At 53.6% G+C, this 10,824-nt stretch overlaps 2 protein-coding genes across 2 annotated transcripts in view; both read left to right on the plus strand.

Moving 5' to 3' along the window:
* Positions 1–1,253, plus strand: part of ETH_00012825 (1-acyl-sn-glycerol-3-phosphate acyltransferase, putative) — a gene marked incomplete at both ends in the record, with an annotated part of 3,274 nt that extends 2,021 nt beyond the window's left edge. The window contains 2 exons of the mRNA XM_013379347.1: positions 1–547; positions 741–1,253. The exon at positions 1–547 is cut by the window's left edge and continues 121 nt beyond it. Of these exons, the coding sequence (XP_013234801.1) occupies positions 1–547; positions 741–1,253 (1,060 nt within the window). The remainder of the gene's footprint in view (positions 548–740) is intronic.
* Positions 1,254–2,662: 1,409 nt separating this feature from the next.
* Positions 2,663–10,385, plus strand: ETH_00012830 (ATP-dependent RNA helicase DDX family protein, putative; the record flags this gene model as incomplete). Its single annotated transcript, XM_013379348.1, has 20 exons — positions 2,663–2,776; positions 2,984–3,158; positions 3,387–3,583; positions 3,831–3,955; positions 4,141–4,351; positions 4,542–4,770; positions 5,008–5,099; positions 5,281–5,420; positions 5,787–5,979; positions 6,443–6,622; positions 6,877–7,000; positions 7,335–7,423; positions 7,933–8,001; positions 8,449–8,582; positions 8,930–8,987; positions 9,155–9,197; positions 9,357–9,419; positions 9,547–9,588; positions 10,005–10,105; positions 10,296–10,385. The coding sequence occupies 20 exons, from the start codon at positions 2,663–2,665 to the stop codon at positions 10,383–10,385; spliced, it is 2,469 nt and encodes an 822-aa protein (XP_013234802.1).
* Positions 10,386–10,824: the final 439 nt, after the last annotated feature.

Genomic DNA, 10,824 nt, shown 5'->3' on the forward strand with positions numbered 1-10,824 from the left:
TCTCAGGGGGGCCCCCCTGTACCCTCCCGGGGGGGCCCCCCCTGGGGGCCCCCCCGGGGGGCCCCCCCCCGACCCCTCGCAGCCGCCCCCAGGGGCCCCCCAGGCAAACCCCCAGCAGGACACCCTCGAGGAGGCCCCTGCCTGTGGGGCCCCACAGCTGGGGGCCCCCCGGCAGGGGCCCCCAGCACCTGTGGGGTGTCCAGAGCCAGGGACCCCACAGTGTGCGGCCCCACAGGGGGCCCCCCCGGGGGCCCCTAAAGAGGCCCCCGGGGGGGCCCCTGGAGGGGCCCCGGGGGAAGCTCTTGGGGAGGCCCCTGAGGAGGCCCCTGAGGGCGCTTCTGAGGGAGCCCCCCTTGAGGGGGCCCCGGGAGGGCCCCCTGAGGGGCCCCCTCGGGGGGCCCCTCAGGGGGCCCCTTGGGGGGCCCCCCGGGGGGCCCCCGGGGCCCCTTGTGCGCCTCCAGTTTTTTTAGGGTTTCCCGAAGGCAGCAGAGCGCGGGATGGGCGGGCGAAGCCGCCAAAGTTGGGTCTTTTCCAAATAGCAAAGAAGGTGAGAAATAAATAAAATAAAACAAAATAAAATTAAATTAAATTAAAAAATCAAAAAGAATAAAAAGAATTAAAAAGAATTGAATAAGTGCTGCTTGAGACAGTCCAAGGGGCCGCAAACTTGCAGCAGCCATGCAGACCCAGCGAACGCCCGCGCCCTCCTGCTGCTGCTGCTGCTGCTGCTGCTGCTGCAGCTGGGTTTGTTTTTGCTGCCAGTCTCCATCGTGGGGGCCCACAAGCTGCAGCCAGTGGGGGCCCCCCTGCCGCTGCCGACGGAGACACCTCTGGAGCTGCACATTCACCCCGCTGTGGACACAAGAAACAAACCTGTGGTCAGCGCCTTGCTGCTGCTGCTGCTGCTGCTGCTGCTGCTGCTGCTGCTGCTGGTGGCAGCAGCAGCGCTGCCTCGGCGGGGTCTTTCTGTTGTCCCGCCCTGTGCGTTTGTTGGGTTTGCTTGTTGCTGCTGCTGCTGCTGCCGCTGCCGTTGCAACTGCTGCTGTTGCCGCTGCTGCCGCTGCCCTTGCAACTGCTGCTGTTGTTGCTGCTGCTGCTGCAGGAAGAAGCCGCACGAGAGACGTGGGAAGCTGTTGTCCGTGGTCTCCCCCCAGAGCAGAAGCCCCAAAGTCCGATTCAGATTTGACATGCAGCAGCAGCAGCAGCAGGAAGAGCAGCAGCAGCAGCAGCAGCAGCAGGAACAGCAGCAATAACGGACGCAGCAAGAGCACCAGAAGAGCAGCAGCAAAGCAGCAGCAGCACCTTTTCCAACGGCAGAAGCACTAGCGACACTAGCAGCACGAAGAAAAAAGGCTGCTGCTGCTGCTGCTGCTGCTGCTGCAGGCGCTGCGGCTGCTGCTGATGCTGCTGCTGCTGCTGCTGCAAAGGCAGTGCAGCAGACAGCTGGCTGAGCAGCAGCAAGCGTTCCTTGGCGTGGTTTGAGCTGGGTAGGAGGAAACTCCTAAACGCTAAACCCTAAACCCTAAACCCTAAACCGTTGCAGACACAAGCCTTTTGTTGACAGTCGCGCAGAGATAGCAGCAGCAGCAGCAGCAGCAGCAACAACACAGAAGCAAAAAGAGGCAAGAGCTTCAAAGGGACAAAAGAACGGAAGAAAACAGAAAAGAAAAGAAGACAGAAGGCAAAGAGGGAGACAAAGGAGACACGGAACTCAGCAGCAGCAGCAGCAGCACTTGCTGCACTTGCTGCACTTGCTGCTGCTGCTGCTGCTGCAGCTGCAGCGGCTGCGGCTGCGTACAACCAGGCGAGAGCAGCAAACCCTAGCAGCAGCAGCAGCAGCAGCAGGGGAGACAACAAGTTGAGAATAAGGGGATATCTGAATAGCAGTAAAATTTAGGAGACAAATAAGGAGACACGGAAGTTAATTAAATTAAATTAAATTAAATTAAATTAATTAATTTGATTGAATAAAGAGACACAAATAAAAAAACACAGAAGCAGTTGCAGCAACACAGAAGCTAAGGACACAAAACAGCAGCAGCAAATGTGCAGCGCAGCAGCAGCAGAGGCAGCATGGAAAACCCGAGATTTAAGCTAGGGTTTAGGGTTTAGGGTTTAAGGTTTAGCGCGTATGGTCCCGCCAGGGATTAGGGTTTAGGGTTTAGGGCCTTCCTAGGATTTAAGGTCTAGGGTTTAGTGCCTAGGGCATAATGCTTGAAGCTCAAAGGCTATGTTTCTGGGGTTTAGGGTTTAGGGTTTAGGGTTTAGGGTTTAGAGTTCTGGCTGGTGTCGGCGGTTGCTGCTCCCCGCGCGCCACAAGATAGATAAAGATGAATAAAACAAAAGAATTAAAATAAAAAGTAAAAGGTAAAACGTAAAACGTAAAAATAAAAGGGCAAAGTTAATTAAACAAACCCTAATCGCAAACCCTAAACCCTAGCGTCTGCCGACTGCGACTTTGCGCAGCAAGTAGGCAGGAGCTTCCCGGGGTCCACTTGGGTCCTTCTTCGAGTTTTTTAAAATTTATGAAAAACAAATAAACAAAATAAATCATTTGACGGAAAACTGCGTCCAATTAGCTCCCCGCGAGCCCGGGAAGCTGCCTATACACCCTGCGCTCCCCGCTGCACCCGACAGCTTCGGGTGTACGTACACCTCAGCTATGGCAGCCTTTGCTGAATTCGCTCTTTGCCCAGAACTCGTTTCTGCAACAGAAGACGAGGGCTGGGCGCTTCCCACGGCCATTCAGGCCGAGGCCATCCCCCTCATCTTGGGCGTAAACCCTAAACCCTAAACCCTAAACCCTAAACCCTGGGCTGTAAGCCCTAACGCGAGTCCCTCGCCGCGCCCCTGGGCCGCGGGCTGCCGCGGGGGCAGCTCGCGGCTGCAGGGGGCGCGGGGGCGGTTGTTGCGCCTCCTCCGAGGGTTTAGGGTTTAGGGTTTAGGGTTTGGGGTTTAGGGTTTGGGCTTTGTGCTGCTGCAGGGAGGCGATGTGTGCGCAGCAGCAGAAACTGGCAGCGGCAAGACTGCAGCATTTGTGCTTCCTTCGCTGCAGCTGGTTCATGAGGCTTTACGGGGCGTTGCTGTTACTCCAGCAGCAGAAGCAGCAGGAGTAGTGGGAGCAGCAGCAGCAGCAGCAGCGCCTGCTCCTGCCGGAGGTGGGCACCTCTGCTGCTGCTGCTGCTGCTGCTGCTTCTCTGGGCCGTGGCACTGCTGAGGCTGCTGCTGCTGCCTCGAGTGCTTCTGCTGGCCCGTGGCTGGCTTGGGCAGTGCAGCAGCTGCAGCTGCGCTCATTGTTGCTGCTTCTGCTGCTGCAGCAGCTGCTGCTGCTGCAGCAGCTGCTGCTGCTACATGCGCCGTGTACTTGAGGTGTGCGTACGCCTCAGGGGCCGCAGGTTGGCAGACTGATGGCAGCGACCGGGACATGCAGATCATTTGGACCCCACGCCCAGCAGCAGCAGCAGCAGCAGCAGCAGCAGCAGCAGCAGCAGCAGCAGCTCCGCCTATAAATCTAGTGTGCACTGACGCAGACAACTGGAGGGGGTTCAGAGCCCCAGCAGACATCTACAGGGGCAAATATGCGGTCAGTACGCAGCAGCAGCAGCAGCAGCAGCATGAACTGCAGCAGCAGCGGTAGCAGCACGAGATACAGCAGCAGCAGCAGCAAATAGCCTTGCGGCCTGTTCACGAGCTTTGAAACTAATTGCTGCAGCGACAGCAGCAGCAACAGCAACAGTGAATGGTCTCACGGCCAGCGCACGAGCGTTCAAGCTAGCAGCAGCAGCAGCAGCAGCAGCAGCAGCAGGGGTTGGGGCTGGGTGTGCTTGCAGTTTGAGGTGTACGTACACCGCGGGCTCGTGCGCGTGGGCTTCGGCAGCAAAGCGCGTTCTAGGGTTTTGGGTTTAGACATTTTTTCTTTTGGTTTTGGAAGCACTGGAAAGAAGAGCTGGAACGGGTCCCAAACCCTAAACCCTAAACCCTAAACCCTAAACCCTAAACCCCACAGGTGGTTTTTTCCGGGCGCCAACTCTGGCCGCGGCTGCAGCTCTCGTGGGCAGTCCCTGCTGCGTCACTTCGCCCAAAGGTTTAGTCAGCTGAGGGTTTAGGGTTTAGGGTTTAGGGTTTAGGGTTTGCATGCAGGAAGTTCCTTGACTACGGCTGTCCGTTTGGGCCTGGCGACGCAGTGGGGTGCGTAATCGAGCGCGACAGCAGCAGCAGCAGCAGCAGCAGCAGCAGCTGCGGCTCCGTTTCTTTTTATATAAATGGAAGACCCATGGGAGTTGCTTTTCCCCTTCCTGCTGCTGTTGCAGCAACCCCCCTGCGTCCGGGGGTTTGCGGCAAGGGTTTCGAGGTCCCAAACCCTAAACCCTAAACCCTCGACGGCGAACCCTAAACCCTCGTTTCTAGATCCCTGCATGTACCTTTAAAGAAATGGACGAACTGGGCGATCGGGGCTTCGGCGTAATAGGGTTCGGAACTGGCCTCTTTTTAGGGTTTAGGGTTTAGGGTTTAGGGTTTAGGGTTTAGGGTTTGGTGCGCAGGTGGATGTGCGATTCTCTAACTTTTTATTTCCCATAGAAGGCGTGGCCGAAGTGGGGCAGCTGACGAGGACCGACTCACTGCCTGCTGCAGGCAGCGGCAACAGCAGCAGCAGCAGCAGCAGCAGCAGCAGCAGCAGCAACCTGCTGCAGGGCTCCGGGCCTCTCTGCATCTGCATCGCCCCTACCCGCGACCTCGTCATTCAAACTTACAATTGCTACAAGCAGTTTGGTGGGGCTGCTGCTGCTGCTGTTGCTGTTGCTGCTGCTGTTGCTGCTGCTGCTGTTGCTGCTGCTGCTGCTGCGGTTGCTGCTGCCCTTCCTGCCGCTGCTGTTGCTGTTCGTGAGATGAGTGCGCAGCTTCAGTGTGCAGGCCACTACGAGCATAGGGGGCGCGTACATAAGTACAAGGGTATAGGGTTTAGAGTTTAGGGTTTAGGGTTTAGGGTTTAGGGTTTGGCCGCTTCAGGGAGAGTGTTGGAGAACCCCCGTCTCATCATAGAGTCGTGTGTTGGTGGGGGTCCAGGCGGCGGCTCAGCTCACAGGACAGACTTTAAAAGTGTGAGCAGGGTTTAGGGTTTAGGGTTTAGGGTTTGAAGCTTCTGGGGAGTTGCATGAGGGTTTAACTTCCCTGGAGAGTCTGGTTCTGAAGAGCTCAGTGTCTCAGAGCCCTTGAAGGGTGCCTTGTTCCGAGCGCCCAGGGTCTAGGGTTTAGGGTTTAGGGTTTAGGGTTTGTGTTTAGACGGACGTGCTGGTGGGGACTTTGGACAAAACCCTCGAACTCGCGAAGCGGCGGCAAATTCCTCTCAGCCGTTTGCAGCTTTTAATAATTGACGAGGCCGACGAAGTGGTCAAGGACCAGGGCGCCAAGAAGCTCCACGAGTAGGGTTTAGGGTTTAGGGTTTAGGGTTTAGGGTTTAGGGTTTAGGGTTTAGGGTTTGGGGCTTGGGGCTTGGGGTTTGGGGTTTGGGGTTTGAGGTTTGAGGAGGGTTTGCAGGGGTTTCCCGACGCTGTTCTTTGGCTATTCCCGGGCCCTCCTTTGCTTTCCTGGCCCTCCCAAGGGTTTAGGGTTTAGGGTTTAGGGTTTAGGGTTTAGGTTTGGGGTAGCGGTCACGAGGGTTTGCAGTGGCGTTTGGTCCCCGTTCTTTGGCTGCCCGGGTCGCACTTCGCGTTGCTGGCCCGCGCTAGGGCTTAGGGTTTAGGGATTAGGGTTTAGGGTTTAGGGTTTAGGGTTTAGGGTTTGCGCAGGCTGCAGCTGCTGGGTCTGGGGGCTGCGGGGCGGCGGCCGCAAACCCTTTTTTTCTCCGCGACGCTGCACTCTGCTGCTGCTGCTGCTGCACTGCAGCTGCTGGCTCCTGCTGCAGCATGGGCGGACTTGAAGGGTTTGGCGGTTTTGCCAGATGCAGCAAGAGTCGCTCTTTATTCCCTCGACCCTTCTCAGGTCTGCTCCAGCCCCAAACGCATGCAAAACGCATGCAAAACGCATGCAAAACGCATGCAAAACGCATGCGAAACGCATGCAAAACGCATCCGCAGCGCGAAGCCAGAAAGAGACACCACAAATAGCAAAATGCACACACACAAATGCACCCACACACGCAGCAGTCCAGCATGCATGCATGCATGCATGCATGCATGCACGCGTGCATGCATGCGGGATTGCATGCATGCATGCATGCAAATAGACCTGCTGGCAGATAGCCAAGCAGGCAGAGGCAGTGGCAGCGCGTCGACATGCATGCATGCATGCATGCATGCATGCATGCTTGGACGCATGCAGGGGCACCAGCCAAAGATCGCATGCACACCATGCATGCGTGCATGCACACCATGCATGCATGCATGCATGCATGCATGCGTGCGTGCATGCGTTTTGGGGCTGCATGCATGCGTTGTTGACTCAGGGGCTGCAGTGCGCGCTTCCCTTCGACGCCTCTGTGGGGCCCCCCGAGACTGACGGGGTGCATGTGGGGCAGGTAGCAGCAGCAGCAGCAGCAGCAGCAGCAGGTGCTGCTGCTGCTGCTGCGGTGAACTGCAAGGACCCCGACTTCTTGTCCTGCCGAACCAAGTACCTCAAGCCCCAAGTACCAAACCCTAAACCCTAAATCCTAAACCCTAGCTGCGCCCCTGCGGAGCCAAGCGCCTCAAGCCCCAACTACCAAACCCTAAACCCTAAACCCTAAACCCTAGCTTTGCCGCTAAAGCGCGAAGCCCAAAGCCTCTACCAAAGCCCGTGGCGTCTGCGAGTTGGCCTCTCTCCGCCCATCCCCAGCCGCAAACCCCAAACCCTAAACCCTAAACCCTAAACCCTAAACCCTAGGCTGCTGCTGCTTCGCAGGCGGCAGTGGCCATCGCAGATGCCCTCAAGATGGACTCTTGCATGATTGTTTGTCGAACTAATCAAGACTGCGATTTAATGGAGAAGTTTCTTTTGAAGTTGGGGGGCGGCAAGAAGTTTTCAGGCGAGGGTTTTGTCTTTTCTTTTTCTTTTCTTTTTCTTTTCTTCTTGCTTCTTCGCCCTTGTTTCTTTGTTTCTTTGTCTCTTTTTCCGCTTTCTCAAAGCTTCTTTTTTCGCTTTTTTGGTGCCGGCAACCCTAAACCCTAAACCCTAAACCCTAGGCGCTAAACTGAACGCCACTGCTACAAACCCTAAACCCTAAACCACAAAAGCTGCTTCTGCTCACCTCGCTCTTGTTGCCAGTCTTTGTTGCAGTCCTCCCGCTTTCGGTGCAGGGATTCAGGTCAGGGGCTAGGGTTTAGGGTTTAGGGTTTAGGGTTTGCTGTTTTCTTTTTTAGGAAAGATGGAATCTGGAAAGGAAAACCCCTACGCATGCGTCGTCGTTGCAGGCATGCGTTCGAACCAAGAGAGATATGCCAACCTTGAGGTGTCTATACACCTCAAATAGCTGCCCATACACCTCAAATAGCTGCCTATACACCTCAAATAGCTGCCTATACACCTCAGTTATCTGCCTGTACACCTCAAATAGCTGTCTATACACCTCAAGTAGCTGCCTGTACACCTAAAATAGCTGCCTATACACCTGAAGTAGCTGCTCGCGTGCCTGAACTTGGCTTTAGTGTTGTAACTCTCTTCTTTCTTTTTCTTTTTTTACAAATCAAATTGAAGTAGAGGTTTATTTTCATTTCATTCCTGCTGCTGAGGAAAATCACAGAAATGTTTGTAAAAATACTTGCAAATATTTCATTTTTGCAGATGGAAAATAATCGCGCGCAAATGCTTTTATATTTGCGCATTTATAATCACATTGACACTAATAATAACTTAATAAGAACTTCTCAAATATTAAATTGTTTTTATATTTTAAAATGAAATGAAAAAGAAATTAAAAAGCGGAACCTTTGTGGCCTCTTTTTTCGGGTGTATGTACAGCACTTCAAAGCGGGAGATGCGCGTTTTTTGATTTGCACAGATGTGGCTGCAAGAGGAATTGACATAAAGGTAATTTGATTCTTTTCATTTTATATAAGTTAATTCTTTTTATTCTTTTTATTCTTTTTATTCTTCCCTGGGGGCCTCTCTAGTTCCAATCCCTAAACCCTAAACCCTCAGCTCCCTCGCGCAGCGCCGCTCGTGCGAAACTCAAAAACGGCTCCTGCTTGGGAGTTTAGGGTTTAGGGTTTAGGGTTGGGGGTCTGGGGCTGCGCAGAGCTGCTCCGAAGGCCAGTGCCGAGGGATTAGGGTCTGGGGTTTAGGGTTTAGGGTTTAGGGTTTGCGCAGAATCCCTGTTTCCTGAAAACGCCGAGTTTAGGGTTTAGGGTTCTAAATTCAGGGTTTGGAGCTGGGCTTCAGGGTTTGCTCAAAATATCCTCAGACAGCCACGGCCAGGGTCTAGGGTTCAGGGCTTAGGGTTTAGGGTTTAGGGTTTAGGGTTTAGGGTTTGCGCAGAACCTCCCTTTTCTTATAATGCTGACTCTGCCGGATTCGCCCGAACAGTTTTTCCACCGCGTGGGCCGCGTGGGCCGCGCGGAGTGTATGGGATTGGCGGTTTGCATAGTTTCTACTCACAAAGAGAGGGTTTGGTAAACCCTAAACCCTAAACCCTAAACCCTAAGCCCTAAACCCCAGGTCCTCGGGCCCAATGGCGTGGGCTCTAGGGCCCGAGGGCGTGGGGCGTAGGGCGTGGGGCCTCGGCCCGGGCCCGGCTTCGAAGCAGCAGAGCTGCCTAAACCCTAAACCCTAAACCCTAAACCCTAGCTGCCCTGGCCGAAACCCTAATGTGCAGGCCCAAGCCCTGGCCGCCAAACCCTAAACCCTAAACCTTTCAGTTCCTCGCGCTGCACTGCGACTCTTTCCTTGACTTCTTGTCTTGCCTTAGGGTTTAGGATTTAGGGTTTAGGGTTTTGTTTTTTTTTAATTTCCTCTTCAGGTATCACTCTTGCCCTGACAGAGGGAGAGGCTGCTCCGACAGGCGGCTTGCCCAAGATGTGGGAACTAAACCCTAAACCCTAAACCCTAAACCCTCGCGCTGGATGAGCCCTGGGCTCTGGCCCTTTTCTGTCCTCCTGGAGACGCCCTTTGTCTCAACTGTCCAGCCCCAACCAGCGTCTAGGGTTTAGGGTTTAGGGTTTAGGGTTTGGGGTTTTGTCTGCAGGGTGGCTGCACCATTTGGTACGACGAGCCGCAACTTCTCGCAGGTGTGTTGTCGAGGGTTTAGGGTTTAGGGTTTAGGGTTTGGATTTCAGAGATAAGAACTTCGCGGGTAGGGGCTGTAGCTTGGGGTTTGGGCTTAACTTCAAGGGCCGAGGGTTTAGCGTTTAGGGTTTAGGGTTTAGGGTTTAGGGTTTTGCCCGCAGAGATCCAGCGCAAGATAGGCCAAGAGCTTCCCTGCCTCCACCCCACCTATTTCTACTACCCGGGTATTAATTAATTATTTAATTTAATTAATTTAATTATTTAGTTTAATTTAATTATTTAATTTATTTTTTTAATTATTTAATTTAATTATTTAATTTAATTATTTATTTATTATTATTTTGTCTGCAGGCATTGCCGACCCTTTTAAGAAGCTCGAAGACCCAGAAGACAGTGAGATTTTATTTGTCTTTTTATTTTTAGGGTTTAGTCAAATTTCTTTTTTAATCCTTTTTATTTCTTTTTGACTTTTCAAATTTCTTTTTTAATCCTTTTTATTTCTTTTTTATCTTCTTTTATTTTTTCTTTTTTTGTCTTCTTTCTGTCTTCTTTAAATATCTCTCTTTTATCTTTTTTTAATTCCATTTTAATCTTCTTTTTAATTTCCTTTTAATTCCTTTTTATCGCCATTTTAATTCCCGTTTGTCTTCTTTTTTGTCTTCTTTTTAGTTCCATTTAATCTTCTTTTTCTTTTTAATTCCTTTTGATATTTTTAATCTCCTTTCCGTGTCTTTGCATCTTCCCTCCGTCGTTTGAGCCTTTCTCTCGAGGGTTTAGGGTTTAGGGTTTAGGGTTTTGTGGCGCTGCAGACACCCGAAGACAGCGCGGCGCCGCAAAGCAGGCGGAACTTCCGGTGTATGGACAGCACAAAACTGAGCAGGGCAATGCTGCCACCCGCAAGCATCTCCAAGTAGGGTTTAGGGTTTAGGGTTTGGGGTTTAGAGTTTGTTGTCGCCGGGCGTCCACAGCAACAGCTGCAGACGCTTCCTAGGGTTTGCGAGGGTTTGGGGGCAGCCGACTCAGACTCCCCTGTGCTGCTGCTGCGTCTGCTGCTGCTGCTGCGTCTGCTGCTGTTGCTGCTGCTGCTGCTGCTGCTGCAGGAGATCGCCGCCTCCGTGTCTACCCTGCTGGCTTTAGAGAAACAGGCGCAGCAGCAGTTTATGATTATGACATCAACCAAGTGGCCATAAGCCTGCAGCTGCTGCTGCAGCAGCTGCTGCAGCTCCAGCTGCTGCAGCAGCTGCTGCTGCAGCAGCTGCTGCAGCTCCAGCTGCTGCAGCAGCAGCTGCTGCCGCTGCTACTATTTGCCTGCAGCACTAGCAGCCGCTGCCAGCCGCTCTATTGGCGTTGAGGCCAAAGCATCTGGAGCCAAGACTTAAACCCTAAACCCTTGCTCCTAAACCCTTATCTCTAATTTTAGCAGCTCAAACCTCAGGCACGCAGGCCAAGCTGCGCCGAGGGGGCCCCCCAAGGGGCCCCCTTAGTGAGGGGGGCCCCCTACGGGGCCCCCCTAGTGACGGGGGCCCCCCAGGGGGCCCCTTGGGGAGCCCCTCTTGTGGCTGCAGTGACCCTTCGTATGGGTCCTCTTGTTGCAAAGCTTTCTCAGTGGGGGCCCTCTCAGTTTAAGGG

This window comes from Eimeria tenella, genomic scaffold (assembly GCF_000499545.2).
Source record: "Eimeria tenella Houghton genomic scaffold, Eth_scaff231, whole genome shotgun sequence".
NCBI lineage: Eukaryota > Apicomplexa > Conoidasida > Eucoccidiorida > Eimeriidae > Eimeria > Eimeria tenella.